At 42.4% G+C, this 26,537-nt stretch overlaps 2 protein-coding genes across 2 annotated transcripts in view; both read right to left on the reverse strand.

Moving 5' to 3' along the window:
* Positions 1 to 33: 33 nt before the first annotated feature.
* Positions 34 to 16,794, reverse strand: LOC134190794 (collagen alpha-1(I) chain-like). The gene is made up of 68 exons (XM_062659310.1): positions 16,655 to 16,794; positions 16,096 to 16,583; positions 13,235 to 13,384; positions 13,124 to 13,177; positions 12,966 to 13,019; positions 12,827 to 12,880; positions 12,700 to 12,756; positions 12,582 to 12,635; positions 12,121 to 12,174; positions 12,019 to 12,063; positions 11,914 to 11,967; positions 11,784 to 11,828; positions 11,675 to 11,728; positions 11,576 to 11,620; positions 11,467 to 11,520; positions 10,766 to 10,810; positions 10,652 to 10,705; positions 10,334 to 10,378; positions 10,220 to 10,273; positions 10,101 to 10,154; positions 9,734 to 9,787; positions 9,621 to 9,674; positions 9,505 to 9,558; positions 6,934 to 6,978; positions 6,808 to 6,861; positions 6,701 to 6,754; positions 6,599 to 6,652; positions 6,447 to 6,500; positions 6,334 to 6,390; positions 6,217 to 6,270; positions 6,103 to 6,156; positions 5,989 to 6,033; positions 5,892 to 5,936; positions 5,777 to 5,830; positions 5,227 to 5,280; positions 5,116 to 5,169; positions 5,000 to 5,053; positions 4,892 to 4,945; positions 4,777 to 4,830; positions 4,669 to 4,722; positions 4,546 to 4,599; positions 4,437 to 4,490; positions 3,955 to 4,008; positions 3,845 to 3,898; positions 3,732 to 3,785; positions 3,565 to 3,672; positions 3,452 to 3,505; positions 3,341 to 3,394; positions 3,177 to 3,284; positions 3,066 to 3,119; positions 2,950 to 3,003; positions 2,841 to 2,894; positions 2,723 to 2,776; positions 2,617 to 2,670; positions 2,509 to 2,562; positions 2,292 to 2,345; positions 2,187 to 2,240; positions 2,098 to 2,115; positions 2,017 to 2,034; positions 1,932 to 1,949; positions 1,851 to 1,868; positions 1,761 to 1,796; positions 1,656 to 1,703; positions 1,387 to 1,525; positions 1,217 to 1,323; positions 1,104 to 1,163; positions 830 to 1,045; positions 34 to 270 (listed from the first exon to the last, which is right to left on the reverse strand). Exons 1-68 carry the CDS (start codon positions 16,749 to 16,751, stop codon positions 115 to 117), a joined length of 4,527 nt encoding a protein of 1,508 aa, XP_062515294.1. The 5' UTR covers positions 16,752 to 16,794; the 3' UTR covers positions 34 to 114.
* A 368-nt stretch (positions 16,795 to 17,162) lies between these two features.
* The window catches only part of LOC134191047 (collagen alpha-1(I) chain-like), a 15,497-nt gene continuing 6,122 nt past the window's right edge, over positions 17,163 to 26,537 (reverse strand). The window contains exons 14-71 of the mRNA XM_062659605.1: positions 24,765 to 24,818; positions 24,637 to 24,690; positions 24,530 to 24,583; positions 24,378 to 24,476; positions 24,270 to 24,314; positions 24,149 to 24,202; positions 24,048 to 24,092; positions 23,937 to 23,990; positions 23,835 to 23,879; positions 23,677 to 23,775; positions 23,567 to 23,620; positions 23,449 to 23,502; positions 23,283 to 23,390; positions 23,168 to 23,221; positions 23,065 to 23,109; positions 22,950 to 23,003; positions 22,849 to 22,893; positions 22,734 to 22,787; positions 22,618 to 22,671; positions 22,338 to 22,391; positions 22,222 to 22,275; positions 22,111 to 22,164; positions 22,007 to 22,051; positions 21,908 to 21,952; positions 21,794 to 21,847; positions 21,625 to 21,732; positions 21,509 to 21,562; positions 21,390 to 21,443; positions 21,275 to 21,328; positions 21,165 to 21,218; positions 21,056 to 21,109; positions 20,933 to 20,986; positions 20,814 to 20,867; positions 20,707 to 20,760; positions 20,592 to 20,645; positions 20,422 to 20,529; positions 20,311 to 20,364; positions 20,197 to 20,250; positions 20,083 to 20,136; positions 19,968 to 20,021; positions 19,834 to 19,887; positions 19,716 to 19,769; positions 19,594 to 19,647; positions 19,472 to 19,525; positions 19,365 to 19,418; positions 19,251 to 19,304; positions 19,129 to 19,182; positions 19,017 to 19,070; positions 18,935 to 18,952; positions 18,838 to 18,855; positions 18,742 to 18,777; positions 18,659 to 18,676; positions 18,577 to 18,594; positions 18,216 to 18,519; positions 18,049 to 18,155; positions 17,894 to 17,986; positions 17,614 to 17,829; positions 17,163 to 17,549 (exon numbers count right to left, since the gene is read on the reverse strand). Of these exons, the coding sequence (XP_062515589.1) occupies positions 17,400 to 17,549; positions 17,614 to 17,829; positions 17,894 to 17,986; positions 18,049 to 18,155; positions 18,216 to 18,519; positions 18,577 to 18,594; positions 18,659 to 18,676; positions 18,742 to 18,777; positions 18,838 to 18,855; positions 18,935 to 18,952; positions 19,017 to 19,070; positions 19,129 to 19,182; positions 19,251 to 19,304; positions 19,365 to 19,418; positions 19,472 to 19,525; positions 19,594 to 19,647; positions 19,716 to 19,769; positions 19,834 to 19,887; positions 19,968 to 20,021; positions 20,083 to 20,136; positions 20,197 to 20,250; positions 20,311 to 20,364; positions 20,422 to 20,529; positions 20,592 to 20,645; positions 20,707 to 20,760; positions 20,814 to 20,867; positions 20,933 to 20,986; positions 21,056 to 21,109; positions 21,165 to 21,218; positions 21,275 to 21,328; positions 21,390 to 21,443; positions 21,509 to 21,562; positions 21,625 to 21,732; positions 21,794 to 21,847; positions 21,908 to 21,952; positions 22,007 to 22,051; positions 22,111 to 22,164; positions 22,222 to 22,275; positions 22,338 to 22,391; positions 22,618 to 22,671; positions 22,734 to 22,787; positions 22,849 to 22,893; positions 22,950 to 23,003; positions 23,065 to 23,109; positions 23,168 to 23,221; positions 23,283 to 23,390; positions 23,449 to 23,502; positions 23,567 to 23,620; positions 23,677 to 23,775; positions 23,835 to 23,879; positions 23,937 to 23,990; positions 24,048 to 24,092; positions 24,149 to 24,202; positions 24,270 to 24,314; positions 24,378 to 24,476; positions 24,530 to 24,583; positions 24,637 to 24,690; positions 24,765 to 24,818 (3,759 nt within the window). The 3' untranslated portion in view covers positions 17,163 to 17,399. The remainder of the gene's footprint in view (positions 17,550 to 17,613; positions 17,830 to 17,893; positions 17,987 to 18,048; positions 18,156 to 18,215; positions 18,520 to 18,576; positions 18,595 to 18,658; positions 18,677 to 18,741; positions 18,778 to 18,837; positions 18,856 to 18,934; positions 18,953 to 19,016; positions 19,071 to 19,128; positions 19,183 to 19,250; positions 19,305 to 19,364; positions 19,419 to 19,471; positions 19,526 to 19,593; positions 19,648 to 19,715; positions 19,770 to 19,833; positions 19,888 to 19,967; positions 20,022 to 20,082; positions 20,137 to 20,196; positions 20,251 to 20,310; positions 20,365 to 20,421; positions 20,530 to 20,591; positions 20,646 to 20,706; positions 20,761 to 20,813; positions 20,868 to 20,932; positions 20,987 to 21,055; positions 21,110 to 21,164; positions 21,219 to 21,274; positions 21,329 to 21,389; positions 21,444 to 21,508; positions 21,563 to 21,624; positions 21,733 to 21,793; positions 21,848 to 21,907; positions 21,953 to 22,006; positions 22,052 to 22,110; positions 22,165 to 22,221; positions 22,276 to 22,337; positions 22,392 to 22,617; positions 22,672 to 22,733; positions 22,788 to 22,848; positions 22,894 to 22,949; positions 23,004 to 23,064; positions 23,110 to 23,167; positions 23,222 to 23,282; positions 23,391 to 23,448; positions 23,503 to 23,566; positions 23,621 to 23,676; positions 23,776 to 23,834; positions 23,880 to 23,936; positions 23,991 to 24,047; positions 24,093 to 24,148; positions 24,203 to 24,269; positions 24,315 to 24,377; positions 24,477 to 24,529; positions 24,584 to 24,636; positions 24,691 to 24,764; positions 24,819 to 26,537) is intronic.

Here is a 26,537-nt window from a genome sequence, read left to right on the forward strand (position 1 = left end):
GGTGGAATCGTCACAAACACGAGCAGCCTTGGATATCCTAGTAGCTGACATCGTAACTGTAATAACAGGAAAGGCTCATAAAGCGAGTACTTTAAATACAGAACTGTAGGTAAACTATCTAAAACAGACTGATCCTAGTTCCACAGCTACTGTTGAATCGTGAGCCCCTTGCTGTTCAATCCAGACTTCTGTGACTGGTAGTTGGCCAAGTATTCCCGTGTTCAAAAAAAAAGCAGTTTCACCCCATTCGCTGGAATTGTATGTCTGAAACTAACAAAATGAGAACTTTAGATAATGGCACTAATATAGTTTATGTTACATGTGAATGTATAAGTTGCATATCTGCATACTTGATTCCAATTACCTTATTGCATTAGTTTATAACAGTTAGACTACATGGGCACATGTTATGTTTTATCGCCATACCACAGATTGAAGGGCAAGTCTGCTGTCTCAAGGCTATTCCCAACACATCCAAGAGACTTCAAATTATTGCTAGCAGCTCCCGATGAAAGCTTCTTGGTTTGAATTAGGCAAGGCACTAGCCTACAGTAGTCAACACCCATACATTGATGTGTGTAGTAATGACTCAACCATTGTAACAGTAGATTTCAGACAGTTAGAGAGGCCTGACTTTTGTGATACTAGCTAGCTAGATTAGACCTATATAAAGGGTCTCCGACTGATTTAGATGAAAACACCGAATCTCTTTTCTCCCTAGCCTAACGCCTTCTAACTACCCCACCACACACTAAAGTGTGAGGAAACCTGTTTGCTGGAGAAATGAGAAGATAATATGTAGATAGTGAACAGTGACAATAACATGTACCTGACATGTATCAGAAATCACTTCCGGTGGGTTGTCTTCATCCCATCTTATGACTTCTCCATCCCAGCCTCTCAAACGCAACGTATTTTGATAGCTCTGAGTACTGTTGTTGAACCAGATTGTAGTTCCAAGACATCGTATCTTCACGTACTGATAAGCATGTGTGTTCAGTAACCGTAAGAAGACCAACTGCACTTGACCAATAGAATACTGCAACTGAATTCATGTGTAGCTGTAGTCAACCACTGGCAAGCAAGAAGTGATACAACTTTACTTTTGTAGTTTTAGGAGATATTAGCAACCAGTTGTCATCTGTTTTGTTGTCACTATTGATCTGTAAATAGATGTATATACGAAATCAGGTGTATGTCTCAGAGTTTATTGTACCTTGCTTGTGTTCAGCTGTATACAAGTTTCTCCCCCTGCAGTGAAGTTACAGAGCACCCGAACAGCATCTCCGGCACAGCCCAGGTTGGGGTCAATGTAATAGTAGTCTTTACAGAAACACTCTCTTTAGTACCACTTCCACTTACCCAATTTATTGTGTACAAACGAACCATCTTCTAACTGTGACCGACACTCCATGATATCATGACACGATCTTCCGGGGTTCAGCACATTGCCCAGTGGCTCTTGGATGAAATTGAGACTGTCCAGCTTTTCCAAATACTTCAACGCTGATTGATATTTTATGGCCTACGAAAATAATATGAATCCAACCTAGAACTAACTATTGGATTAAGCGAACTCCAAAAACTAATGGATGAAATGCCACTGACTTAACCATATGTGGAGATACAAGGTGTAGCATTATCTGTCAATCTACCTGTTCCCAGAGCAATTTGTCCTGGACGATACCCTGCATTGCTACACTCTGATGACGACACCAGAGTTAATTAATTACTATAGACAATTGCAACAATCGACTTACTGGTGCTCCTGGAGGACCAGCAGGACCAGGCGGACCCTAACATACAAACTTAACCAAACAGGAAGACATTCGTAGATATTCCAAACTCACTGGTAGACCATGTAGACCCTGAAAATAGGTCAAATGTCATCCAAAATATCAGATTTCAAGTGATTAATAACTGTCACGTACTGGTCGACCACTGGGACCCTGATGTCCGTGCAAAGAAGTAACTGTTAAATTCATGGCAGCAAAAACGAGAATTTAATGAACAAACCGGGTATCCTCTTGGACCCTACAACAAACAAATTACACATAACTTTCAGCATCAGTGAAAGCATGGCAAAGATAAACTTACTCGTAATCCTTGTTGACCCTAAACAACCGTGGACAAAAAATAATTTACATCCACAAACAGGATCAGATACGTAAACATAAAGATTATACCATTAGACCTTCCGAACCCATCATCCCGGGAGGACCGGGTGGCCCAGGAAACGCCTACAGAAACTTGTAAGTTCTTATCTAGAGTATGAAAATCCTATTGTGTACCTGATCTCCTTTTTGACCCATTGGTCCGTCGTTTCCCTGTGGTCCCAGATAACCCTAACACGTCAATGACAAACATAATGCGTCAATTTGATCAAATATGGATGCAAGGATATGTGCACTTGTGTACACATGCACAAATTCACACACGCACGATCATGCCAGAAAGGAAGAGCTCACTCTAGAATTACAGTATTCAAATTTACACATTGCAACGAACCTTTGTCCCTCTATCCCCCTTTACGCCATCAATGCCATGCATCCCTTGAAAGCCCTATGACACATAAAACGAGGTCGTAATAAAACAGTTCTTGTTTCAATTACATACCTGATCACCCTTTTCACCCTGTGGGCCTGGATCCCCAGGGGGGCCAGGGGGACCCTATACATTAATAAATAATAAGAATTGCCAGAGCAACGTTTAAGAGTCCAACCTGTGGTCCTGGTCGTCCATCTACACCCTTTTCACCCGGTACACCCTTCAGACCCTTCACGAATCAACGCAATACTTGAAAATGAATAATAATAATAATAGATACATATAAATCATACAGGATGGCCAATTGGTCCGATGTCTCCTTTCTTTCCAGGCTTCCCTGGCTGGCCCTGTACGTATGACACATTAGTTCCAGTGCTTGTTAATGATGATAAAGTTACTCACAGGATATCCTTCTCTGCCAGGAATACCACGATCACCCGTAAGGCCTTGATCTCCCTAATGTAATCATCGTTTATGTTTCCACAAACCCAGTTTACAGCATACATGCTGGATAAGACCTTTACACCCTTCACACCTGTTGCACCTTTTTCACCTTGTGGTCCACGAGCTCCCTTATAGAACACAAGAATCCAGATTTTGTATTACGATGCAATTGTAACTAATCTTACATATTCTCCTGATTTTCCTGGGGGTCCAGGAACCCCTTGTGCACCTGGAGAGCCTCTTCTACCAGGTCTACCTGGTTCTCCTGGGTTGCCATCTTGTCCTGGTGGCCCCTAATCAAATGAGTCATCACACACGACCCTCTCAACTGCCAATTCAATACACTTACAATTTCTCCAACTCCACCAACATCACCCTTTACACCAGGAGAACCTAGTTTACCCTGTACAAAGTTCTGCTGTCATAACTTCTCAATATCCATCTACTCAACACTTTCTACCATTGCTCCCGGTGGACCAGGATAGCCTGGTTGGCCTGCACTCCCCATGTAGCCCTGAATAAAGCAAAGTGTTATCTCAGCAAATGAAAGGCGGACAGTCACAACGTTGTTACCTTTGGTCCAGGAAGACCTTTCAGGCCTTGCTCTCCTCTTTCTCCCTTCGGCCCTGGTGGACCACGTGGACCTTCTAGACCAAATCTTCCTGCATCTCCGGTCATACCCTAGCACGAGATCACAATGCATTGAAATGAACATTAACACAATCTAAACATTATTATACCTTTTTGCCTTTCTCTCCTTGTATACCAGCTTCACCTGGGACACCTCTCTCACCCTGAAAGCACAAGAGCTTTAACACAAATTTGTTCTTGTAAGACAGCCTTTTCAACAGACTCTCAATCCGCTTATCCCAATCAGTCCAGGTTCTCCAATAGGCCCCGGATCTCCCTAGAACATCACACTCTACAGAATCAATACATAGACAGCTACACATTTCCACTGACCTTCCTTCCATGTACTCCGCCTTTACCATCCAATCCACGATGTCCAGTGTAACCCTAAAATAGAGTTATTGCTTAAGTCCCCCTATCCAACTGCAGGGTTAGCACATTCACTAGTTATTGATTGTTAGTATATAACTCAAAGTAGCACAAAATTTAGTGAAGTTGGTGTGTAACTAGCAACAGGAGACAAGCAGCACATACAAGCATACACTACTGACTTGCAACCTGATGTGCTATCACATCAGCCCTTGTGGAGGTACAGACAATTCTAATGAGTAAACTTGCTTAGATGTATGCCAGCAAAATGCCTAGTTGCAGTGCTAATACACGCCAGGATAAATGTCTAGGGCCACAGTTCCTGTTAGGTCTGCAAAGCTGCATGGATACTGAAAGTACGGTTTGAACCCACACGTTAGTTAGATTGACAAACGTGTTATCATAGCTGTATTGTGATAAGCAGTGTTAACGGCTACATGACAAACCTTCTCTCCTTTTTTGCCTTTGGCACCAACTTCTCCTCTACTGCCTTTGTCACCCTATCCATACATCATGTGTGAGAGTGAACATTTCATTCTACACAGAGTAACATACCTGCTCACCTTGCGGGCCTCGACGACCTGAAGGACCAACTAATCCTGGAGTGCCCTAATTATTCAAATACAAAATCAACAGAGTTAACTGCTTTCAAATCAATAACAGAAAACAGAACTGTACCATATCTCCCATCTCTCCTTTGACACCAGTTGGACCTACAGGACCTCGTGAGCCCTGTATACTACATTTGTGAACACGATACACATATAATTTGGGAGAAAGACATACGATGAGTCCGACAGATCCCTTTGGTCCAGGTTCTCCAACGTCACCTTGTTCACCCTAAGAACTCAAAATCACAATAACTCACTGTCGATAAAACTCACCTATCACTACACTGTACTTTTAGTCCTTTCTCTCCCTGAACTCCTCGACCACCAGAAAGACCAGGAAGGCCCTAGCAAAAGTTGTTAATAAGGCAAACATTTCTGCAATCTATCTATTGCTGTACCATTGGCCCCGGTTTGCCTTGAGGTCCACGTTCCCCGGGAAGTCCAATTTCACCCTACACAAATAGTTCATGTAAGTTACACTGACATCTGATAGTAAGTACTTTATTGTACAAACCGTTCGTCCTTTTCGTCCACGAGGTCCACTAGGGCCAGCCATACCCTTCAATCCCTGTGTAAGACTCTCAGTAAAAACATGACAATGACATACGCATACAAAGTATTCAACCTCCACACCGATAGGTCCGACTGGTCCTTTCTTACCACGTAGTCCAGGAACACCCTAATGCAAAGCACAGTATATGATAACCAACGGACTGTCTTGCAGACAGCGCATTCTCACATATCCAAACTTTGCGTATCTGAATCATTGCATAACCAAGTAGCCAAGAGAAATGGCCATGACTTCATTTACATGCAGTAGGTACATCCGTTCACATTGAAGATGACCACAGGCAGAGATAACAGTACGAGTCCCACCCTTTCTTAATTATTGAAGGTGAACCACCAATCAAAACATTAGAGGCCTAACGTTAAGTAAGAAATCAGTGTGCAGCAGAGTGAAAGACTTAGCTCTAGTCTGCAATGCCACATGTCATTCATTCACATGTCAAGGGGGCTCCTTGTACATATAAAGTATGATGTTAACAGTATGTGCAACTAACTATCCACGTGCCTATTTGATCCTATATTATGGATGAGAAAGATTCAGATATGCAAGGAGGCACTGCACTTGTATAAATAATCTCATTATTTTTTATTATACATTAAACCCTTACACGAATTCCAGGTTCACCGATGTCTCCTTTTTCTCCTACATCTCCAATGGAGCCCTGATCACATGTAAGTCACACATTTGTCAACATTGCATTTGTACACACTTGTCTTTCGTACCTTCTTTCCCTTTAGTCCAGTCGGGCCAGGATGGCCTGGCATTCCCTGCAAACAACAAACTCTCACACAATTCAACACCTTCCTGTGCAGGACATACTTTGTCACCATTTCTTCCAATTGGACCAATGTCACCAGGAGCCCCCTAAGTGAATACCAACAGTTCTAACGCAGATCTAGTTGCTAATTAACCAAAAACCAAATTACTTATTACCTTGTTTCCTTTGCGGCCATCAGCACCTGCTATTCCTTTTGGACCAGGTAGACCCTTGACCACACACAACAGGTTGTACCCAATCAATTAGTACAAGAAAGACTGAACACTCACAATGGCACCTCGCTGACCAGACAATCCAAGTGGTCCCATCACTCCTCGACCACCCTAAAACAGTTTACAAACGTATGTACAGCACTGTGCTACACTGCGTTATCTTATGGTAAGTACAGGTAGTCCTTTAGCTCCTTTGTCTTTGCTCTTCTTTCCAGGCAGCCCTGTTAACCCCTGACACAACATCACTATTAATTAACAATTATTACTGTTGTTTAACAATGAACAACTTTGACTCCTTTTCGTCCTTTCTTCCCTTGATTTCCAGGATCCCCCGGATCACCCTAACAAACAATTAGACTGTGGTTGGCAGGATGTGAAGAAAATGACAAAAACCTAGCAAAACCCCAAAGTACCCTACTATAAAACAATTGGCAATTACCGTTTCACCTTTTTGGCCAGGTTCTCCAATGTCACCAACAAAGCCTTTCAAACCCTATTGTAACAATGACTATCAAAACCAGTGAATTACGCCTATTCTAACAGCACAGGCCTTAGATCCAAGAGCTCCCTTTGCACCAGGAGGACCAGGAGGACCCTACACAGCAGTTACAGCAAGACAGCCAGAAATTAATTATGAACACTGCTTACTCGTAAGCCTTCTTCACCTGGTCGACCTTTTGGCCCAGGGGGACCAACAACACCCTAACATAACATGATACAACAAAGTGGCTAATTGACACTGACTGTACATAGCGAAAGAAAGACAGAACATACAGGGTCGCCTACAACACCAGCCTTGCCACTGTTTCCTGGCAATCCCTAAAAACAATTACAAATTAGGCAAAATTATGTATGCACCCCCTACGGGGTCGTTCAAAATTATCAACAATTTCACAAGCATACAAAGCTCACGCTAGGGGGAGGGGCTATGGCCTCTGTATGCTTTATAAAATGTTGATCGGTGGCAAATGGGTCATGCCAATTTCTCTGGAATTGCACAATGCATTGTTTCCATGCTAGTCACCTGTATGTACAAGATTTGAATACATAGCAGCAGTCTATTCCAGTTTTGTTCTAGAACAACATCAGCCGCCCATAAAGAGCCCCGTTGTGTCTACCACAACTTTCTCAATGTTTTCGCTGTTGTCCACTTGATTCAATAAATGACCTGAAACCTCGAGCTGACATCATTCAAGCAGGTCAACTGGAATGAATGGAGGAAGAACTGTATTAATGCAGTAGCGTTGAAGACCACCCATCAACACTCTAATAGATTCATCAAGCTATTGAATTGTGCACCAACAATATCGCGTACACTTTGAGGTGGGGGAGGGGGCTTCAGAAAAGCATGCACTTTGTGCTCTCATAAAATTGTCGATAATTTTAAACGACCCCTACATCATTTTGGTCAAAGAGAAAATCAGTGAAATACTCTGTATTACAACACACACACACACACACACACACACACACACACACACACACACACACACACACACACACACACACACACACACACACACACACACACACACACACACACACACACACACACACACACACACACACACACACACACACACACACACACACACACACACACACACACACACACACACACACACACACACACACACACACACACACACACACACACACACACACACACACACACACACACACACACACACACACACACACACACACACACACACACACACACACACACACACACACACACACACACACACACACACACACACACACACACACACACACACACACACACACACACACACACACACACACACACACACACACACACACACACACACACACACACACACACACACACACACACACACACACACACACACACACACACACACACACACACACACACACACACACACACACACACACACACACACACACACACACACACACACACACACACACACACACACACACACACACACACACACACACACACACACACACACACACACACACACACACACACACACACACACACACACACACACACACACACACACACACACACACACACACACACACACACACACACACACACACACACACACACACACACACACACACACACACACACACACACACACACACACACACACACACACACACACACACACACACACACACACACACACACACACACACACACACACACACACACACACACACACACACACACACACACACACACACACACACACACACACACACACACACACACACACACACACACACACACACACACACACACACACACACACACACACACACACACACACACACACACACACACACACACACACACACACACACACACACACACACACACACACACACACACACACACACACACACACACACACACACACACACACACACACACACACACACACACACACACACACACACACACACACACACACACACACACACACACACACACACACACACACACACACACACACACACACACACACACACACACACACACACACACACACACACACACACACACACACACACACACACACACACACACACACACACACACACACACACACACACACACACACACACACACACACACACACACACACACACACACACACACACACACACACACACACACACACACACACACACACACACACACACACACACACACACACACACACACACACACACACACACACACACACACACACACACACACACACACACACACACACACACACACACACACACACACACACACACACACACACACACACACACACACACACACACACACACACACACACACACACACACACACACACACACACACACACACACACACACACACACACACACACACACACACACACACACACACACACACACACACACACACACACACACACACACACACACACACACACACACACACACACACACACACACACACACACACACACACACACACACACACACACACACACACACACACACACACACACACACACACACACACACACACACACACACACACACACACACACACACACACACACACACACACACACACACACACACACACACACACACACACACACACACACACACACACACACACACACACACACACATCTGTGGTATAAAGCAGGACAAGACATAAAGACACCAGGGTTGGTTTGTGTCACTATTACTAGACTAACACAATAACTACTGCTGATTCCAGTTGAAATAAAATGTAAGGGTGTGTACTGTAGTATACGATACCTTTGACCTCTTAATAGACCACTCACTTGCCTTCTCGCCTGTTGCTCCAACTGACCCTCGAACCCCTGGATCTCCACGTGGTCCCTGCTCCAACAAGTAAAAGCCTCATGACATTTTCACACTGTCCAACCCTATAAATGACTTACCGAAAGTCCTGGTATCCCTGGAGGACCGATTAGGCCTTCTTTACCAGGTCTACCCTACATGGAGAACAAAACAAAGTCAAGAGTTTAGGTAATTGGTTTACCAAATATCTTACTGGTAATCCTTGCTCTCCTAATGGACCAGGAACACCAGCGTCTCCAATCAAGCCCTGACCAATGAACAGAAATAAACTAAATAATTGACTATTAAATCAATTGTCACAAATTTTTAACCAATAATAGGGTAAAGATAAACTACTCAAAGGGATCTGGTCTGTGAGACTGTGTGTGTGTGTGTGTGTGTGTGTGTGTGTGTGCGTGCGTGCGTGCGTGCGTGCGTGCGCTCTCATAGCTGTCAAAGTAAAGGTGAAAGCACAGGTGTGTGTGCGCGTGCATGCTCATAGCTGTCAAAGTAAAGGTGAAAGCACAGTTCAGTTACTGTTTTATAGCAAGACAACCTAACAATGAAACACCATGGCTCACTTCACGGCCATCTTCTCCTGCCATCCCTAGCAGTCCTCGGTCTCCAGGTTCACCCTTGTAAAAGAAAGTGCATTTTTACATACTTGACCATATGCAAGAAAGACCTGCAATTAGAATACAGGTGGTCCTTGCTCTCCGGGTAGCCCAGGTGGTCCCTCAGGACCAACATAGCCCTTATATAAAAGACAATATTACCACATGTGCATGCATACAAAGTTATATAATTGCCATGCCTCCGGGCCTTGCATACCACGTGGACCACGTTTACCTGAAGGTCCCTAAACACATCAGAAGATCCCATATGTTATAACACATTGTCCAACTGAACAGTATCAGCAAGATATTATTATCTTTGCTGATACTGGGCAGTAAAAAGTTCAGGAAATGATTCTATAGAATCTGTCAGTCTACATGTAGACTATGCATAGCACCACAAAGACCACCATTTCATAGTGCAAAATGTTTCATGTACTCAGTTATTGAGTGCACTATACAGTGGAACAGTGGTCCAACGTGCTGTTTATCTAGATGCCACAATATCACAAACTTACTTGTACCCCTGGCACACCAGGTAATCCCTTTTGTCCAGGTAAGCCTGGGTCACCCTAGCAAACAAAAAGTATAAGCAGCCAAAGCCCATACAAAAAGATAACATCTTCACTCACTTGAGGTCCAACTGGTCCCAGCCTCCCAGGCTTGCCAGGCGGTCCCTACCAATTCAGTAAAGCAATATAATACAAACATACCACAAACATCAGCACAACAATTATGTACATGTATAACTGATGAACAAATATGCACCACACAGCCATACTATGCGAGTACCTGACTGGGCAACTAATAGCAGACAATATTAACAAACAAAACCAGAAAAAGCAAATAGCTGTAAGACATTTGACAGCCACATTTGCTTATTTCCTTTTGTTTAAGATTAGTTTCAACGTAACGAAGTTCATGTGCCTTACAATGGAGAGCTTCACCACTGGATGCAAACAAACCTGACACAGCAAGCTCCTGTATCCATGTAGACTATCAAAGAGACAATTGTCAGCTGGACATAAGCCTGCAGCTGTAAGTATGGTAATGCAATAGCTATCAACTACTAGACATAAATACTAGCTAAATGAGATAACAAGAACACACAAATCAATGATACTTGTCACTAAAGACTTAGACTCCTGCTAAAATTCAATGAAGGACGAGTGTTAAAAATGCATGCCAATATATAACAAGTTACTAAAATCATCAAATGTATAAACCAAATAAATTCAGACATTAATCCAGAGGGCAAGAAGTAGATCATGTAAATATCTATTCTAATCCATTTCTGATTATTTGATTCACTTGTAATTATCACGAAAAATACCTGCTTGCCAGGTGACCCAGAAATGCCTGGACGACCATTGACACCAGGATACCCCTTTGAAGACAAGAAATCATTTCAACAGGATGCAAGAATTAAAGCATTTTGATACCTTTTCACCCTGCTCTCCAATAGGACCTTGGTTTCCTTTTATTCCCTATGTCAACACTTATCTGATATCTGACTAACTCAAACACACTATCTCTATTACCGGAGGTCCTGGACGACCTGGCAGTCCTCTACTTCCTGCTCGCCCTTTCTGTCCCTACAACCAGAGTCAGTTAACGTCGATACTGAAATACTTTTCTAAATCATCTCACGAGCAGCCCAGGGCGCCCAAGTCGACCAGGTTTACCTATAGGTCCCTAGAAATGACAAGATTGTACAGCAGTGTGTGAGACTATATGTAATTTCAGGTCACTGTATTTATAGTTTAACATTAAATAGAACCTTCGATCCACGATCTCCTAGTGGTCCAGGTGGCCCTCTCTCTCCACCTTGTCCCTAAGAACTGTCTTATAAAAACCTTTCTTTATTAATAGATCAAATACTGACTTGAAGTCCATTCTTTCCGGGAGTGCCAGGGGTACCAGGTAAACCCTGTATCAACCAACTTAGTATTGCCACAACTGCAACGAACACACAAGGAACCACAACCTTTCTTCCAGGAAAACCTTCTAGTCCCTTCTTTCCAGTGTCACCTTCTTCTCCCTAGAGCCAAATTCAAGACATCTTACGTGAAAGTGTATATTACAAGCAATCTATCCAAACAAAAAGCTGTAATGAGTCGGTATTCTAATCATAACACTCTAATAAACTTGACTCCTGGTATCCACATATTTAAGAGTATTGGAGTCCAAATTACTTTCCTACTAGTATTAGAAGAGAATACACAAGCTTGCCAATTGTACTGTTTATCAAAGTATTCCATTTACATACACAACAAATAATGCTAAACTACACACACATGTATTAATCTAATTACAAACAAACTAATCAATTAATAAACAAAATTTATTGTGGTGTATTGTTAGCCAGTATTGTTGGCAACACTTCCTGTTTGTAAAGATATAACATCTATTTTACATCATCCTATAATCAAGAATTGAGCAACTTGCTTTTGGGCCTTTCTTTCCAGAATATCCTTGTGGTCCGGGCAAGCCTCGCCTTCCCTATATTATCAATAAACATATTCAACCAACATTCCACAATCAAAGCATTGATCAGACTATTTACATCCAACCCAGGCGGTCCAGGAGGACCTGGGTCACCAACATCTCCTGGCATCTCATTCTAGTCATAAGCAAAACCAGAGTTGACTTACGTCACATCCAAGTACAAACTATAGCTCAACACTGATTACATCTTTGCCATCATGACCTGGTGGTCCTGGTGGTCCAGAAAGACCTTTGAAACCCTAAATATACAGACGGATTAAAAACAAATTCACAGTGATGTCATAAATACATATGGCTGCTTTTCTGACTGCTCTTAGTACTAACCTTGCGGCCCTTCACTCCAGGTCTACCCATGTGGCCAGGCTCACCAGTATCACCCTGTACGTAAACACACCAATTACAATCATTTGAGAGCACCAAATATCAACTGAAATTATCAAACTAATATGAATTGAATGATCTAATGTCAAGTCTTAGCTCACTTTGACTCCTTTTCGACCTCTTGGACCTGGTAAACCACGATCGCCCTTCTGACCCTAGAATAACATTAGACAATTCATAGCTGCCTAGTTATTGGTAGATGTATTGGGTACCTTCACATGCACATATTGAAAATCTGGTCCTTTTTGCTGGCTTTGGTATGTAGTGGTTGTATAATCTTTGCATCTATCTATGCCGTACGTACAATGGGATGCAGCCTCTTTATCGTCATGAAAAACAACTTTCAGAAGACAAAACCGACCCTAATATACAAGTCAAAAAGTCACGTACAGCTTTTGCAAGGTATTACACTATCATATTTCTGTCGCAACAATAGCATATTATTAGACAGATACAGCTCAATGGCTGTACACCATTTACACAAAATAGCACCCAAGAAACATTAACTAAATAGATATCTGTTGCAAACTACCTTATAACAGTGTAAAATTGAGTTTCAATTCACATCATACCAACTTCTACATAATAATTCACCATTTTCATCACTTTATAACATACAACCTTCCCACATACGACACCGGAATGATAATGTACATTTGCACTGGTGACATACAAGTCAATATAAATATTGTATAAAGCAACGTGTGGAATGCTTGTGTACAATCCTGGGTTAGCCAGACAGCCACGCTGTAAACAACTTTCAACAATCATTACTATGAAAACACTCACTGCAGTAGCTTTTTCAAGCTACTGTCTAATGTGGTCAAGTTATTTTGGCACTAACATTCGCTAAGAGGAAAAATCACTGAAACAATTCGTAGTCTTTTGAAAATAAAAACTACCATAATTAAACTGGTAGCAGTGAGGATCTAAAGTGTAGAGTCTAGCATATGAATAAATCTGTTTGGGAACTGGTTTGACCGTTGATGTGGATCCTATGTCCATAGAGAGTAGTACGTAGTAGTGACACGTGGTTATTAAACTTGTGAAGCACAAGAACGCACTAAAATGTAAAGTGCCTACATGCACGTGTGATAAAAATGTAAAAACCATAATGGTAAACGTCAGGAGCTGCCTCCTGAAGGTCACACATCCCGGCAGTACAGCTGGGCTTCTGTAAACTACTCAGGAGAACTATGGGACTGTGTTAGCAATCTCCTGGAGCCGGACCAATGACCAAGTTCTTGCAGGAGCACCAGCTTGTGACACGAACTGAGGTGTGCACCCAAAGTCCCACAAGTTCCTCAGCAGCTGATGGTCAAGTCAAAGTCAGCAGTCGCTATCATCCCTAGCAAAGACCAACACACACACACACACACACACACACACACACACACACACACACACACACACACACACCACACACACACACACACACACACACACACACACACACACCACACACACACACACACACACACACACACACACACACACACACACACACACACACACACACACACACACACACACACACACACACACACAAGTACCACACACCAAAGTACCACACATGCATATACATATAATATAGTATCATTAAAAAGAGAATTCTGAATATTCCGCTCCATTCTTTTTTCACCTTTGAAAGTGCATTCTATGACTACAATTATGTAACCATTAATCCTCTAATTGTTATTCAAATTTGATGAAGTGTTCGCTGGCTAGTCACTCACTATGCGTGTAAATAAAAAATAAAAAATTGAATACAGCATTAAAAATTGCTTTTTAATTTATTAAAATTTGTGTGTATGGGATGACTATTCAATTTTAATTTAATTGAAAATTGAATACAACATTAAAATTTGATTTGCAATTTATTAAAATTTGACATATAAATTTCTAGAATATCTCAGAAAAAAACAGCACAAATTGCTATTATAATGCCAATTAATCAAAATTTAAAGCAATGAGTATTTGAAAAGCAACAAGTTTAGTGTTGTGTTCATTTTCATTTTTGTTCTAAAAGAAAAATTAAAAATAGAAGACTTCCAAGTTTTGTAAATTATAAGCGCCTTCTTCTTGGCGCCCTCTAGAAAGACAACATGACCACTCAACACAAGGTGGACAGATTCCTGTTCTTGTAGGGTATAGCTTCCCACACCACCACAACAGACAGACAATCAAACATCAGAGCACAAATGAACAAACACACGACATTCATATCTATACAGTATAGCAAACAGATAAATGAGCAGAAGACAGACAGTCAAACAGACAGACCAACAAACAAACAGATAGACAGGCAAACACACAAGCAGACACAGATCTGTACTGTATTCGTACTCATTAGGTGCACTCTAAATAACAATTAGTAACAAAGCAGTAACAAAGCGGTAACAATCTATAGAATTTTCTAGAAAAGTGAATTCTTGCACTGACTAAGCTAGAGGGACTTTGACTGTAATTAACAAACTTGCAGGTGTAGTGCAGGTGCACATCAGCTTTTGTAGCACAAATTACTCAACACAATACTATTGAACTGTGTAACAGACCCCTCAGATAACTAAACGTTAAACTAATGTATTAATTAATATATTATATAGCTACCGAACGGAATGAGCATGGAAAGAGTTCTTGTTCAATTGCTCCATTGTCTTCTCTTCCTCTGTCGTATAGACATGCATGTACACCTACCAAGGGCAAATTAAAGCAACACTTCTACAGACACCTAAATTAGGAGACCTAATATAATTACAAGACCTAATATAATACAATTACTGTAAGTGTTACTGGCAACATCACTGATTAGGAAGAAACTAAACTGAATTAGCAGTGTGTTATTCACAAGATGCCTTTCATGCCATCCCTCCCTCAATGTTAATCATTTTTTTCAATTTTCTATTGCAAACAAAAATGGTTCCTGACAATGTGTATTCAATATTTAATTTTTGATTTTTGATTTTATTTAAGAAATTGATTTAGCAGTTTATTGCAGATCATTTTCTTGTAATCTAATTTCCAAGACCAAAATAGAGAATTGAATGGATGTTTCATACACTGAGTCACTCACCCGAAAGAGAGATGAAGAGTTATAGCCTAACACTAGCAATGCATCCACAAGTTTTGGTCTGATTCCTGTTCTTCCTATGTTCAACTTCACAGACATGTTATAGGTAGCCTTCGGCTGGCATCCCAATGAAACATTCACTTCAGACGCTCCAAATCCCAAACCTAGTTCCAACCACTTGTTGTGAGGTATCACAATTCCCGGAAAAGACACTCGAGTCAATGCAGAATCCTTGTCTCGATAATCAACGTACAAAGTATTGCTCCTAACACCAATTGCAAAATCTACTTCCAACGACTGCTCGCTCAAGATTGTGAGAAAGTCTCCTTCATCTTCGATGTAAACCCTGATTATGAAAGAGTAACTTCGTGGAAAACGAGGCTTCTTGAACACATCTCGGGCATCAAACGTACGAGACGATTTCACTAACAATTCACCACTTGGTGTCCGTTGTCCAACAACTAACTTCTCCAGCAAGTCCAACTGCTTTCCTACATCCCAACAGCAGTTAAATGTACGTGTTATCGATTTGCTGGCACATTAGAATAGACAGAGGCCTCACCTGACTTCACGGAAGATACCTGGCTTACTACAGGCGCGAGCAGGAGTGCAGCGCCTAACAGGACCAGACACGGAGATGAAGTTCGCCAGTCAGACATTGGGAAGGCGAACTGCTACAATAAGCCGCGCCCCCACCATCAACTTGTTTTGACACAGACACAATTAGGGTCCGAACCACCTTTGTTTTACTAATTAGCAGTATTACTAAAATGACGCACTGGAAGTCGTGCAGTGTACATGTAATCATTCAGAAGCAACTTCTTACCAATTAGAGCTAGTGTTTAGTTTGCTCACCTTCTTGTCAGACCGGGCGCAACGTTACGAATGACGAGATGCTCTAATTTATTACTAATTAATAGCCTTGTTAAACTCCGGAAGTATTATCATTAATTAGGCAACGGCCACCCATTGGGCAGATCGATAACTACAAGTGCACGTGGCTCTCTACATGTCTCTAGTGTATCCGTGTGATTCATCAAAATAGAACCAGAAAGCGCCAAAGTACCGAGTATCTGAGAGAAACGTGCATGCATGCACAGTGACAATTGACATACTCTACATAATAATCTAGAGACAATCTGGTAATGGGGAGATAGAACGCAATAACAATCAAGGACTGAAAAGGACGAAATTGACAAAGATGCTGTGCAGCTATCCCACTCTATCCTCTAGGTATTGCACAGTTCCCACTATATTGCAAAATGCAAAAGAGTATATCCCAGAATACGTTGATCTCAACACACAGTTCATGCCTCGAAGCAGACTTCACCCAGTTCAAATCCAAACTTCTGATGAGCATTGCCAAAATCAGATACTTCGAAGTTTACAAGTGGCAATTTTTCTGTATCGTCAGCTCTAACTTCAAATCTAGTGCTTGATTCGCCATTCACTGGAAGCTGCATAATAAGAGTACAGGTTTAGAAACACATCAGCCTCACTTACATACATTTATTTGCTTACAGCACAGTTGTCTTCAAAAACTCTTGGTCGGTCTTTACTATCAAGGCTGAACTTCTCTCCGTTCGCACCTTCAAATCGTATGGCACTTTCATAACTTCCCTTGGAATAGCTGTACCAGGCAGTTGTGTTGTCACATCGAAAAGTAAAACGTTGGCTTGCAGTTGTGCTAAGAAGACGAAGGAACACTAGCTGTATATGACTTGCGTGATAAGTAAACTGTTCACCAAAACAAAATCATTTATAATTACAATTACATACAGTAAGAGTACAAGGATGTTACTTCGAATCCTTGCTGTCCTGATCCCGAATCTAGATTCCTAAAGCTGTGAAACAATTCAGAATGATTAGGTCTACGCCACTTCCTCAGTGGTACCTGTACATCAAGATTACTGTGGTCACACAATGTATGAAATGTCTCATACTTTATCCACACACCTTAGTCTTAACAGGTTTCAGACATGTCCTTGCACCATTTGTAAAGTTGCAATACACTCTGAATGCATCAAAGTTTGACCCTTGGTTTGGATCAACCCAGTAGTGACCTAAACATCAATTTTACTCTTTCAATTAAAAATATCTCAATGACAACAGCATTAGCGTACCATCTATTATTTCCACCCTGTTTTCTTGAATACATGAGCCGGATGTTCTACTACAGCTGCAAAGCAGCAAGTCACGACAGCTCCGTGCAGGGTTTTCTTTGGATCCCAAAGGAGTTCTCCAATTTTGCACGCCATTTTCCAATTTATCTAGATCATCAGAAAGTGATGGCAAATCAACAGACTGCAAGGTCTCATCAGTTTGACGTCTTCGTCGGTAGGAGTCACTCTCAGCAGGCTGCTCATGACTCTGCTGTTTGGACTTGTCGTGATGTGCAGCAGCATCAAATTCAGGTGGTAGTGGGTTCTAAAAACTCATTCAAATAAAACAAGCATATCAACAAATAGCATACTCACGACTCACCAAGACTCCAGGTGGTCCCTACACATTTAGAACAACAACACTATCACAACAGTATTAAGATTTACTTGTTATCACAACTTACAGGAGGTCCTGGTGGTCCCTGCAGCATGCACACAACAGTATTACTAAATCAAAAGTCAGTTAGAAATCGCTGCTGCCACTCACGGGTATTCCTGCAGGACCAGGTGGGCCATCTTCACCCTACAAGTAAAACATTCAAGATCAATACATGGCTTTCAGTAGTGCTGCAGATACACTTACAGTCACGCCAGATTCTCCCTTTACAATAGTATCAAAAACAACAACACAACAATTACAATACAAAATCACAAACAGTAGCCATGTAAATGATACATACAACTGAGCCTTCAGGACCCTGTAGAAAAGAAAGACGTTTAGTAAATAATAACAAAAAACGGATGTAGTACTCAGTGGCCTACTTCTGGTCCCGGAATACCATCAACTCCATGTGGACCCTCGAGACCAGCTAATCCCTAACAACAGTCAAAAAGTATAATAAATAAAACAACTGTGATACCTTGACAAGCTTACGTTATCACCAACTGGACCTTTTGGACCAGGATTTCCTCTAGGTCCTTCTGCTCCCTGTCAGACATAGCCAATTTCAGTACATAGTATAGCACAAAATCATTGCATGCAAACTGACAACATACGTCAAATCCTGGATCTCCCTGGGGGCCAAGTGGTCCCTTTCTTCCTGGATTACCCTATTGTGACAACTGACCTGTATCAATTTGTACACATGTAAGAGAGAAAGTATAATATACATAATCGCCTCTTTCTCCCTTTGCACCTCGTTCACCTACGGGTCCTCTTCGACCCTATCCAAAACAATATGAAACAAACTGTCAATGCAAATCAAAACAAGCCTTACCTCTGCTCCTGATGATCCTGCTGTTCCAGAGCCTCCTTTCTGTCCTTGTTGACCCTATATATCACATCCACGTAAAGTCACCTGACCTGTAATCCATAACTACAGTATACAAGACTTCCTACCTTTGATCCACTAAAACCTGATTCACCCTTTTGACCTGTTTCGCCAGCATTGCCCTAAGTAAGTAACAAACAACAAGATTAGTGTCCATATAAAATGACAACACAAGTGGCAATGAATGTACTGGTGCTCCATCAGGTCCTTGAACTCCTGTTGGACCTGGTTTTCCAATTTCACCCTACAAGATGCACAAAAACTGTACCACAATTGATCATTGAATATGTGCATCTCTGGTTTCATACATTTTCTCCAACTTCTCCTGGTGGACCAGGAGGGCCTTGGTAGCCAGGTGGACCCTATAGCACACAAACACATAATATCATATATCAAGCAATATTGACCACGACGATGTGGTAATTAATATGAATCGAAATACCTGTGGACCACGAGCACCTTTGAGACCAGAGAAGCCATTCTCTCCAGGTAAGCCCTATACATCAGCAACATTGTAAACAAACAGACTACAAACTAATAATCCTAAACTAAACTACCCTTGTGCCTTGCACTCCAGGATCTCCTGCTTCGCCTTTCCTGCCAGACTTGCCCTAAAGCAACAGATGATTGACAACTATAACTTTCTTCATCAACGCAATGGTGTAACATACGAATGGACCAGAAAGACCTAAAAGACCTTGATCACCAGGAACGCCAACAGGACCCTCGAGAAAAGACAGCATAAGCACAATGTAACAACAAATATGATTGCATTGATGTTTTACAGGGTCTCCAATTTCTCCAGGTTGTCCAGCTCCACCAAGCGGACCAGGTATTCCCTTATAAAACAGTAAACCTTCGCAAATTTGTCCAGTTTGCAAAACATATGTTCATACTTGGTGACCGCGTATGCCAGGTACTCCTCTATCACCTGGGATTCCATTCTTCCCTCTCTCCCCGGGTGATCCAATTGGTCCAACAGGACCTGGTTCACCAGCATCACCCTGTAGATAGATACAACACTGACACACCAACATACTAACAAAAAAGGTCAAGACGTTCTGACTCTGTCTCCGTCGTGTCCAGCTAGCCCTTGGGGTCCTTGCCTTCCTGAACTTCCCTGTCACAAACCATCAAACACATCACAGCAACTACTACTTTTCTGTTTGAGAAGTGTTTACTCTTGGACCACGAACTCCCTTTGGTCCCCTCTTACCCATGGGTCCAGGTAGACCCTGCAAAAAATAAGATTACGAGTGACCTAAAACAATAGAAGACACAACCTTACCCGCTGACCCTTAGCTCCTCTTGTTCCAGAACGTCCAAGCCCACCTTTAGCTCCCTACAGTTCAATCCATAACATCTATATACATGTACAATGCGTATCAACCAAAAATGTATACATACCACTGAGCCTAGTGTACCAGGTATCCCGGGTTCACCTTGGTCTCCATCCAAACCCTACACAGAGTGACACAAACAACTCATTTTGACAACTTGTAGATAAGTACAGTAGACACTAGAATGTACTCGATTTCCGGGTATTCCTGAAGCACCACCAGAACCAGGTGCACCTGGCTCTCCCTGCAAACAACACGGTTATTACAATAGTGAACTACACAACATCAATACTACTTACAATGGGTCCAACTTCCCCAGCATCACCTGGTAAGCCCACACCACCAGGACCGCCCTAACAGTTGCAAAACATTAGATGCTAGCCTGTACTTAAAGCAATGTTTACTCAACTGGTTTTCCATTGTCTCCACGTGGACCTCGTCCTCCATACGTACCAGTATTGCCCTTAAATTTGTAAAACGCAAAAGATAGCGCAAACAACAAATGCATACTAAAACACTCACACCTTGTCTCCAGGCAAACCACGATTGCCACTTTCACCAGGAGGTCCTGAAACTCCCTGCACAAATTATTCAACCTGAGCATAAATATGAGAGCTAATTGTTTCTCATTTCTGTGAGTTACCCTTGCTCCTTGTTCACCAGGTGTACCATCACTGCCAGGTTCTCCAGCATCACCCTGACAATTTACAAATCTAGTAGTACAACACGTGCATTGCAGTTCTTCCTTGAAAAACTTACACTGTCTCCTTTGGGTCCAGTTGGACCTCGAAGGCCCTGAGGACCAGTACTACCTCGTGGTCCTAATGGACCAGATGCTCCTATTTCACCACGTTCACCTTCAGCTCCCTCCACACAAACAAAGAACGTAAAGCTAAATCATCAAATTGAGTAAAGATCAATAACTCACTGGAAAGCCATCGACTCCAGGATCACCCAATGGTCCTTTTGGTCCTGGATCTCCCTGTGTCATGATAATAAATGAGCAAAAAGTGAGTGCGTATGTACATCTACACTGCCTTACAGGAGGTCCAGGTGGGCCATATGGTCCTATAAATCCTTGATCTCCCTATAAGGAACCAAAAATGCTTTTATTTTGTCAATAAAACATTACGTTTCTCACAGTTTGTCCTTGTGTTCCGCCTTGCCCAGGATCACCTGCAATACCCTACAAAAACATAAATTTTGAATGCTTAACACTACACAATGTACCAGCAACTCTAGTACCCTATCTCCTCGCCTTCCAGGTTGGCCAGGATGTCCCCGTCCACCGGGAGGACCCTACACAACACCACAGATGTGATATCTGTGACACCAAAACTGACATTGATATCATACTCTTCTGCCAGGTTCACCAGCTTCTCCAGGAGTACCTCTTTCACCAGCAACACCCTAAAGCATATAAACTATTGATTGATCAACTAACACAACAACTGATTTAGATAAACACTGACCCTTGTGCCACGTTCACCTGATGCGCCAGCTGAACCTGGCGTTCCTGGTATACCCTTTAAATAAAATATGCTTGTCATTCAAATACAAACAACATTACATATGACACAAATAGTTTGTCAGGATGCTAGTCTGCAATAAATACTCTGCCCATCTGTGCATCATGTATAACTACTAGGTAATATAAGATAGATTCTACTAGGTAATACAAGATAGAATTCTACTGCAAATCAATTTAACATCATTACAAAATAGGTAAGCTTGTAATACACAGACACTTACTGGCTCTCCTTGAGCTCCAGCACTGCCACTAGTTCCATCAACGCCAGGTGATCCCTAAAAACTCAATACAATCCTCAATCTGCACACATACACACAAAATCTGCTTTAAAACTGACAGCTTCTCCAACACCTCCTTGCAATCCCTTTGGTCCCATATCTCCACCCAAGCCCTTTGAAAAGACACGATACTAGACACTGTTCATAGTTTGAGAAGTACATATGCAGCCTTACCCGTGGCCCAGGCAGACCTTGTTCACCAGCAGTACCACCAACACCCTAACAATCACCGCCTCCCTATTATATGAAAGAGAAAGAAAGCTAATGTTGGACACCTTTGGACCACGTTCTCCAAGCTCTCCCTGCTCTCCTCTTGTTCCCGGTGGCCCCTAACAACACAACAATGTAAGTGTACATCTACACATCGTTTGAGTTTATTGCTTTACTTACACGACGACCAGAACGACCTGCATCACCATCAATTCCATCTCTTCCCTAAAACAACTGTTTTCTTATTTATTTACAAAGAACAGTCAACAGATGCTGTCTGTACCTTAGCACCTGTTGCACCAACACTACCACTGCGACCTTGGTAACCTTTCTCACCCTAATTCAATAACATGTCCTATGAGAATGCATAACATCATCTTGCAAAACTCAATGAACACCTTTTGGCCCGAATTTCCTGGAAGACCTGGCAATCCCGTAGGACCTGTGGGACCTTTGAGACCAAAGGGTCCTAGTTCACCGCTATTCCCTGGATTACCAGCTGGTCCCTACCAATATTCAACTCACTGACAATGTCAATCTTACGTCAACATGGCATTGACTTACTCTGACACCATCTGCACCATCCTGACCTGATGGACCTTGTGGTCCTGGTGCTCCCTATTGCCATAGATCTCCTTAGAATGCTACTTGGTACAAAAAATACCAGTTGCAATCTCCTTACCATTTCTCCAGATGAACCTTTGCTTCCTTTCTGGCCAAAGAGACCTTGTTGACCCTGCACAACAACACTTAAATACATGACTTGACTAAACAATTAATTTGCTGTCTCACCTTCCCTCCTTTGTGACCCAGATATCCGACTTGACCTTGTTCACCAACAGGTCCTGGTCTGCCTGGCAAACCTAATTCACCTGGAATTCCATTTATGCCCTAATAGACAAATAATATTCATCATCTGATAATCACTTTAAAAACCAAGTGGCATTTACAGTATCACCAGTAGATCCAGGAGTTCCTCTTTCTCCATCGACGCCCTAATATAAACAACCATAAGAAACTGTAACTGTAAAGAGACGAGCAATGAAAATCACCCTTGATCCATCTTGGCCTGGTTTTCCATCTTCACCAGATTGGCCTGCATCACCCTATCATAACGAAACAGCTTGTATCACATCATATTTCTTGCCATCTTAATAACATACTGGAATTCCACTCTTTCCCAGCACACCAGGAGCACCAGCAGCCCCCTATAAACAAACAGCCTGCCAGCCCCATATTCTTCACATTAAGAAAGCCAACACACTTGATCTCCTGGCCGACCTTTTCGTCCCTCAGGTCCATGTAGTCCTTGTGGGCCCTAAGACCACACAAATGTCAGGTTAGCTGTTTGATATATTTTCTAATCTTCTAAACATCCCGTCTACCGGTTCTCCAGTTGATCCTTGCTTACCTTCTGCACCAGCAGGTCCCTATAATCAATGCATACATTGAATAACTGACCGATAGAGGCACCAATATCAGCAAGCCCCCACCAAAGTTCCTGGAACACCTCTTTGACCAGTAGGCCCTAGAGGACCTGGATCACCCTCCGGGCCTCGTAGACCATGCAAGCCGTCTGCTCCTCGATCGCCCTAAACACAAATCTAGAACACCGACAAACCATATAAACATAGGGAACTGTTACAGCCTGTCCCAATGATCCATGGTCACCAGCTGCTCCATTTTTTCCTCTGTGACCCTAAAAAAATGATAATAACAACAGCATTATAAAATGAGCAGCAAATTCTGCACCAGTGTTCCTGGAGGTCCTCGTGGGCCAACAAGTCCAGCAAATCCAGCGGGACCCTACAAAGAGAAGTGTCAAACACTAATACTTTACACCACTAAATTGCAACTAAATTTTTCAACAACTGACTTACAACTTTTCCAACTGCTCCGGCTGGACCCTGCTCTCCTGGCTTGCCTGGAAAACCCTGGAAGTGAGATCACGTTGATAAATAGTTGTACATAGCAAAAACAGATGCATACACACCAACAAACAAATAAATATAAACAAAGAATGAACAAAAAGTAAACAAATGCACACACACACACACATGCAAACAAACAGACAGACAGACAGACAGACAGACCCGGATGTTGGTAGGAAAGCGTTCAAATTTTGTGCTTTGCTGTTTCTGCTTGGAATGATCATTTTCTGTCAATGTCTTCAAAAGAGAAGTGTCCATATGAGTCTTGCCATGTATCGGATATGCTGAAGAGAGTTCTGTCTCATATCCATGACATTCACGATCCAAACCTCCTCCCAGGTGCTTTCATCGCCCACTTGAACCTTCTTCAATGCACGTTTTGCAAACGGTGGTATTCGAAGTTGAATCAACATGTTTCTCAGTGCCGTCATGGTAAATGTTCGTCTTCTGGTGGTCAAAGTTCTAGTCAAGATCATATTACACGTGTTGCGTCGACACCTGACAAAAAGAATGTCCCACTAAGAGTCTCTGTGTTGCCGCCTTCCCTTACAGCACCTTAGTCCTAGTCACCTTGCTAGCCAAGATGGGCCTGCAACTCTACCATTCCGCAATGTCAATCTGAAACGCATGGAGTCTCATCATTGCGGACCTAAACACTAGTGATATCTTCAAGACCACACCTCCAAGAGTTGTTCAAACAATCAATCCCACAGTAAGAGCTCTCTTCCAAGATTGCACGCAATTGCTCTTCAAAAATACACAACAACCCTGGTGATGAAGTGGCATGGAAGTTGCTTTTTCGTATCCCTCGCTTGATTCTCATGCCTTTGGTTAGAGGAGGGAAACATTGTCTTCATGATGTCAAAATAAGGTACCTAAAGTTTCTTAATTGGGAGTGGTCTGAGCTGCTTCATCTAAATAAGTCATCAACAAAGAAGACCGTTCATGACAGCAAGGGAGCTCGGAGAGCTGCTGCCCTTAGACTGGTAAAATGGGGAGAGCTTTCAAGAGCTTCCAGGGTACTAACCAGCAAAGGCTTAGCTCCTGCCTCTGAAGACACCACCACAAAGCTAGCTTCTAAACATCCGTCAAGAGTTAATGACTTAGATGTTCCGCTCACGTCTCAAGAAACAATTAATTTGTCCAGCTCAATGTTGCGCAATGCTATTCGAAGAGCACCAAGAGGCTGGGGGGCTGACGTTTTGAGCATTTGAAAGTCTTACTAACAAATGAGTGCACAGCAGATTGCCTTCTATCTGCTTGTTTAGTCATGGCCAAGGGCATATTGCCTCCTGCTGCAGTTACTCTTTTCCTCATCTCGGCTAATTGCTCTGCCCAAATCCAATGGTGACATTCGACCTATCACAGTTGGTGAAGTCCTATGGCGTTTAACAGCTCGAGCTATATGTCAACAGAAGAAGGAAGTGTTTTCAAGATTTTTTCAGCCCTATCCAACATGGTGTGGCTACAAAGTGTGGCACTGAGCTCATTACCCATCATAATGAGCTTCTCCTCAAACATAATCCAGACTGGGTGGTGCTGAAAACTGAAGTCAAAAATTCTTTTAATTCCATTAGCAGACAGGAAATAATGGAGCAGGTAGCCAAATCATTTACAGACGTCTATAATCATGTCGTTCAGATGTACAAGAAAGTTAGTCCACTGGTCTTCATGCAAGGTTCTACTCCAGTCATAATCGCATCTGCTGAGGGGGTTCATCAA

The sequence above is a fragment of the Corticium candelabrum genome, chromosome 15, assembly GCF_963422355.1.
Source record: "Corticium candelabrum chromosome 15, ooCorCand1.1, whole genome shotgun sequence".
NCBI classification, from domain to species: Eukaryota; Metazoa; Porifera; class Homoscleromorpha; order Homosclerophorida; family Plakinidae; genus Corticium; species Corticium candelabrum.

Coding starts and splice junctions, on each gene's coding strand:
- LOC134190794 (XM_062659310.1), bottom strand. CDS start 16,751: ATGTCTGACTGGCGAACTTCATCTCCGTGTCTGGTCCTGTTAGGCGCT. Junction 6,862..6,933: donor CTGGTGTTGTAGGCGACCCT/GTATGTTCTGTC, acceptor ATGTTATGTTAG/GGTGTTGTTGGTCCCCCTGG. Junction 3,899..3,954: donor GCGGAGTACATGGAAGGAAG/GTCAGTGGAAAT, acceptor GTGATGTTCTAG/GGAGATCCGGGGCCTATTGG.